The 6,029-nt window shown below is 62.2% G+C and overlaps 1 protein-coding gene and 1 long non-coding RNA gene across 2 annotated transcripts; both read left to right on the top strand.

Annotated features, from left to right (window-relative positions):
* Nucleotides 1-1,471: 1,471 nt before the first annotated feature.
* On the top strand, nt 1,472-2,970 carry LOC117885722. Its single transcript, XR_004647829.1, has 3 exons — nt 1,472-1,516; nt 2,172-2,312; nt 2,732-2,970. It is a non-coding gene; the product is annotated as an uncharacterized LOC117885722 (long non-coding RNA).
* Nucleotides 2,971-3,647: 677 nt separating this feature from the next.
* LOC117885977 (BPTI/Kunitz domain-containing protein-like) lies at nt 3,648-4,926 on the top strand. Its single transcript, XM_034787582.1, has 3 exons — nt 3,648-3,909; nt 4,025-4,192; nt 4,758-4,926. The coding sequence occupies exons 1-3, from the start codon at nt 3,648-3,650 to the stop codon at nt 4,766-4,768; spliced, it is 441 nt and encodes a 146-aa protein (XP_034643473.1). The 3' UTR covers nt 4,769-4,926.
* Nucleotides 4,927-6,029: the final 1,103 nt, after the last annotated feature.

The raw sequence follows: 6,029 nt of genomic DNA, 5'->3' as shown, positions 1-6,029 counted from the left end.
GCCTGACAATGCCCTAGCACAGAGACTGGCTGCTGGGGGCACCTGGGAGGAACAGTCCCTGGCAGCAGGATTCCCAGTAGGGGATTCCCTGCAAAGTTGGGTCTTGCAGGGAGCTGCCCAAGGCTGGGAGCTCGGCTCTGCACTCCTGCAGGGACTGCTCCCTCTCCCCAGCTCCACCGTCCCGGAGAGCTGGCATGGCAGCTGCCGTCCCGCTGTGGAGCCCCCGAGGAGCTCCCCATGCCAAAAGCACGCCACTTCCACGTGGCTATGACCTGCCCCCCAATTCCATAGGCTGTTCCCGCGTGCTGCCCCCCTGTGCCAGCAGGACGTGGCCTGCCCCAGCAACAGTCAGCGCTGCTTTCACACCTGGGCAGACCCATCGCAGGCACCCGAGACTGCGAGTGACTCCAGCCGGGTTCTCAGTGCGTGGATCTCCCGGTCCGGCACCGCCGGGGCCTGCCGGGAAGGGCTGCGCCGAGATCACGGCACTGCCCAGCGCTGGTGCCGGCGGTCGCTGGGGGATCCGATGCTGAGGAATGACAGGCACAGAGGGCCCATTGGCTGCGTCTAATCCCCATGTCCCATAACCCAAAACAAGGGGGTAAAATAAACCTGGGGGCAAGAGCCAGCCACTGATCGAGGGGCGGGGCGCTAGGGGCTTCTTGCCCTGCCTGTGCTGGGAGAGCCAAGATCCCCGGCTGGATGGGCCCTGCGTGCTGGGCCTGGCAAACACACAGGAGGGAAGGAAGGTCTCTCTGGAGCTGTCTTGGGCTGGTGAATAACGTAGCATCACTCAGCCTGCAGCAGCATGTGGCTGACAGCTGTGGGAGGCCCCCCACCCCGCCCAGGTGCATTGGCCACTCCTCCTCCGCGGGGGTCACTGAGCCGCCCCACCCCTCTCCCCCACCGGCCACTGCTCACTGTCACGTTTCCCAGGGTAGCTGTACCTCCGACCCCCTCGGGGCTTTAGGGCTCAGGCCTCCAACCATCACCTTTCTTGGGGCAGGATCCTGTCGTCCTCTCCCCAGACAGGGCGTGGGGCTGCGGACCCCAGCGATTCACTGCATGCTCTGCAGGGCCGATGGCAGCACAGGCCCCGCAGACCTGCTGCCTTGGGAGCTGTGACGGGGTCACCCAGCGATCTTCCAGCTCTGCCCTGTGGGGACCCGGGCAGGTCTGACAGTTCATCGGGGGCTCCTGTCTCTGGTCACCCACGCCGGTCGGTTCCCGCCTGGAGCCTGATGAGCCCTGCTCTGCTTAGCACTGATGTCAGTGTCTCCTGAGCCCCCAGGCAAACCAGGGATGCTGTTTCCTGGTGGGGAGTCAGTTACCCCCACTCACTTTAGGCCTGCAGGGAACCTCCTTTATCCGGCCACGGAGCCAGCCCAGGCACGCACGCAGAGCGTGGTACCTGCACACAGTGGGCAGGTGTCCCTCGCGCCTGTCACAACAACTCCCCCATTTCTGTTCCCAGCACCCAGGGGCAGTGACAGCCTCCTCCCTGCCCGTGACCAGGGTAAGTGACACTGTCGAGGGGAGAGGGGGGCTAACAGGCAAGCGGTGTGTCCCAGAGTGTCTGCGGCTCTGCTGGGATGAGAGGGGGGTGGGAGGGAATCTTCTACCTGAACTCTCCTCTCCAGGCTGTGACATCCCCAGGGTCTCCGCCAGTTCTCGCGCCCTGTTCCACCATCAAAGCCCTCCCTCCATGTGGGCACGCCGGCATGGCTCTGTGCAGCGCATCCTGCTCTGCTGGGACTCCAGGCACTTTCTCCTCCCCCCGAGGGGGACATGCTGCATCTGTAACGCTCCCGCCCCTGCCAGCTCCCACACCAGGCAGCCCGGGCAGCCAGCTCCCACCCCTGCCAGCTCCCACCGCTGCCAGCTCCCCCCCAGACAGAGAGCCCAGACAGTCCGCTCCCACACCAGATAGCCCAGGCAGCCAGCTCCCCCCCCTGCCAGCTCCCCCCCAGACAGACAGCCCAGACAGTCCGCTCCCACCCCAGACAGCCCAGGTAGCCCAGACTGACTGAATAACCGGGGGGGGGCTTCCACCCCAGACAGACAGCTCCCACCCCAGCCAACCCAGCCAGCCGGACAGCTGACGGGGAATAGCAATCCACTAACCTCCCACCCGCAGGGACTGTATACACCAGGGCCCCTCTCTGTTGCAGTGAGACCTGGGACCTGCCCCCCCGATCCAGTCCAATGTGCCCACTCAGTATCGGCCCATTGCTCCAGTGACCCTGAGTGCCCGGGAGAGCAGAAGTGCTGCTATATCGCATGCAGATTCCGCTGCGTTGACCCAGCAGAAGGTACCAGAGACGGCGAGGGGCTGTGCATCAGTGCAGGGAGAGCGCCCTGCGCCGGCCGAGCCGAGCCGAGGGTCCCCTCGGGAGGGGTACGCCAGCCCCTGGCTGCAGACAGATCGCTGCACTGCACCAGCCATGACTCACGTCCAAGGGCACCGCGCACGGCTCACCAGGGGGGCTCCAGACTGACTGCAATGGGGGGCTCCAGACTGACTGCAATGGGGGGCTCCAGACTGACTGGATAACGGGGAGACAGGGAAGCGCCAGGCTGAGAGGGATTCTGGGCCCGGGGTCTGGGGGCATTTCTTTCCCTGACCAGACCGGCCAGTAGCTGCATCCAGCCAGCGCTGTGAGGGGTGGAACGGAGGTTTCCCAAGGCTCCGCTCAGCCCCCCACACTCTGAGCAAGTCCCTTGCTTGCAGAGAAGGCCGGGTATTGCCCGGTCCTCAAGCCCGCAGGCCTGAACCTCAGTAAGAGCTGCCACCCCTGCCTGGTGAACAGATCCTGCTCCACCTGTTTTCGGGATGCGGATTGCCCAGGCCCGGAGAAGTGCTGCCCAGGCCGGTGCGGAACCCGCTGCTGGGAGCCTGTCTCTGGTAAGAGAACATATGACCGGCCATACAGGGTCAGCCCAGTGGTCCCGCTAGCCCCGTACCCTGTCCTGACAGAGGCCAGGCCCCGCTTCTGGCAGTCAGGGGTTTAGGGACACCCGAGCATGGGGTCACCTCCCTGACCATCTTGGCTAATGGCCATTGATGAACCTATCCTCCAGGAATGTATGTAATTCTTTGTTGAACCCAGTTATACTTTTGGCTTTCACAGAATCCCCTGGCAGTGAGTTCCACAGGTTCATTGTGCGCTGGGTGAAGAAATACTTCCTTCTGTTTGTTTTTAATCTGCTGCCTAGTAATTTCATTGGGTGAGCCCTGGTTCCTGTGTTATGTGAAGGGATAAATAACACTTCCCTATTCACTTTCTCTGCTCCAGTCATAAGTTTATAGACCTCTCCCATATCCCCCCTCAGTCGTCTCTTTTCCAAGCTGAACAATCCCAGTAGGCACCAGTCTGGCCCGAGCAGAGGACATCTGCAGCAGGGTGTGCACCCCCCCCCGCCCCGCTGCCCCCCCATCTGTGAGCAGCAAGACTCAGAAGCCGGGGCCCAGGGGCAGGGCAGGTCCCCCAGAGCACAGCGCCCTGCCCGACAGGCAGAGGCAGCGCTGGGAGCCTGCCTAGCATTGAGCTCAGCTCCCTGGGGGGCCTCTTGGGTTCGATACTGCCTGGCCCTTCCCATGGGCCGAGCCCTGTGGGCAGCTCTGCCGCATTCAGATGGGCCCTGCCATGCCCGCGGGGCATGGAGCCGTGTCGGAGACAGAGAGCTGTGCCACATGGAGTCCTGTCCCCACACCTCCTCCGCTCTGCTCTGCACCTCCAGACTTCTGCCAGCTCGGCCCCGACATTGGGCCTTGCAAAGCCTGGGTCCCGCGGCTCTTCTACAACTCCAGCTCCCAGCACTGCGAGCTGTTTATCTACGGCGGCTGCCAGGGGAACCCGAACAACTTTGCTGAGGAAGAGGAGTGTCTGCAGGCCTGCGGGCCCCCTGGTGAGAGCAGGGCCTGGGGAGGGGGGCTGATCTCACTCTGTAGGGCCATCCGCCCTACCCCCGCCTGCTCCCACCAGTCCGCCCAGTGCCGGGCACTCTCTGTTCTCTGTACTAGACATTTGCAAACTCCCCCCTGAAGTGGGCCCCTGCGATGCCGCATTGCCCCGGTTCTTCTACAATGCCAAGACCGGGCAGTGTGACGGGTTCACGTACGGCGGCTGCCAGGGCAACAGGAACAACTTTGAGACAGAGGCCGCGTGTCTCCAGGCCTGCGCAGGCCACGGTGAGGTATCAACTCAGCTGCTGGGGCCCCGAGCCCTCCCCTTGCGCCGCCAGCTTGGCCAAGCTGCGGGTTTGGTCAGTGGCTCAGCCACTTCCCTCGGAAAGTCCCTCCAGAACTTGGGGTTCTCTTCTGAGCCTGGGGACCCCCAGCACCTGCCTTCTGGACATTTCAGCCTTGGAGCCTCCCCACTAGCCCCGCCGGGGCAAGAGCCCTCTTGGAGCCCGTCTGGGGGCAAGGCCGATGCATGACGCTCCCTGGCCTCCCTGCAGTGTCGGGATCCTCCTCCCTTGCTCCCTGAGACTCACTGAACCACCGACTGGCACAGGCTCCCTGCTGCTGATGCACTCGGGCCCCTTGGGCTGTTTGCTGTTTAGGGTTCCCCTTCGGTCCCCCTAATTGCCCACATCCATTCTAGCTGCCTGCCAGCCCCGGGTGGGCCCAGAGGGGCAGAGATTCCTCAATTGGCCGGGGAGCCGGAGTCCTGTGCCCTGGGATCTGGCCGGTCCGCCTCGGAGCAGGAGTGAGTCCACGGCCCTGCCTCAACGGCTTTCTCCTTTTCTCTCAGGCGCGGCCTAGCCCTGGCCAGAATGGGGCTCCACGGGGAAGCTGCGGTCCCTGGAGCCGGTCCCATTCACCCAGCACGACCCTCTGATGCGATGCTCTTCTGCCGTCAAGGCCCTGTCCTGTGTGGAAATGGGTTTTTCTGCATGTGCCTCTCACAAACTTGTTACTGTGTCTCTGACCGTGTAATGGGGTCTCACCGGAGGCGCTTGCATTCTTACAGATAAAGGGATGTGGCTGCTTCAAACCTGTTCCCCCTCTAGTCTGGCTCATTAGCCGGTGTCTGAAATGCCGAACAACATTTCCACACTGTGCCTGCCCCAGCACTCCTCCTGCACTCCATCGGGCACCGATCGGCACGCTGAGGAGGTGTGTCGGTGTGTGCAAGGCAGGATTTGCTCCCATGCACTGGAATCTTGGTGTGGCCCAGTCAGACTCAGGCAGTGCTTGTGGAGATGGGACCGGCCCCGGGGAGAGAGTTAGCTGCTTGGAGCAGGGCCTGTGTCTTCCCCTGGTCCCACTCGGAGCGGGGCACCGAGGATTGCACAAAGAATACAGTCGAGGTGTGCTGCCCTTGGCCCTTCAGGATTATTTTCTCTCCCATTGTCTCAGATTGTTACAGATACTTTTGTAGATTGTGGCTGCATTTGCAACACAATTTGCATGCACAACTCCTGCAGTTACATGCACAAGCATGGGAAATGCGGCTAGACGCCGCCAACTATTTGCCTGGGCATGTATCACCACTGAACATGCATCCTAACACCTGGGCCCAATTGCGCCCCCTCTTATTCTTCGTCCATGGGCAAGGAGGGATCAGGGAAGGGTGTCTGCATTCCCCACAGGTGGCTGGATTGTCTCGACCTCCTCCCAGCATGACACCTTTCAGCCCCTGAGCAGTAGCTGAGGTGCTCCCTCGGGATGGGGTCTCAGGCAGGCACCAGGTCTCTGCTGCAGGGGGGCAGCCTGAGATCACACAGACAGTGGGGCCATGACCGGGATCATTCAGGTTCCCTGCGCACAGGAAAGACTTCATTTGCACCTTACAGGATTGAAACAGGATCCGGATGCAGATCTGCTGGTGTCTCATGCGCTGCCCATTTGGGGTGACTCCCAGGGTGGGCAGGCTCCACTCCCCCATACCAGAGTCTGACTTGTGTGGTCCAAGCTCAGACCATCCACAGACCCAAAGCTTTGGCACATGCTTTGCCAGACTGAGGCCAAACATTTTCCAAGAGGCCAAGGCCACTGTTTTTGCTCCCATGATATCTCTGTT

This window comes from Trachemys scripta, chromosome 12 (assembly GCF_013100865.1).
Source record: "Trachemys scripta elegans isolate TJP31775 chromosome 12, CAS_Tse_1.0, whole genome shotgun sequence".
Taxonomy (NCBI): Eukaryota; Metazoa; Chordata; order Testudines; family Emydidae; genus Trachemys; species Trachemys scripta.
The sequence above is the reverse complement of the archived record's forward strand: the minus strand, read 5'-3'. Positions and strand labels throughout refer to the sequence as shown.

Excerpts from the sequence above, each read along its gene's own strand:
- LOC117885977 (XM_034787582.1), top strand. The coding sequence starts at position 3,648 with ATGCCCGCGGGGCATGGAGCCGTGTCGGAGACAGAGAGCTGTGCCACA. Across the intron at positions 3,910-4,024 it reads GCAGGCCTGCGGGCCCCCTG|ACATTTGCAAACTCCCCCCT; the intron begins GTGAGAGCAGGG and ends TCTCTGTACTAG.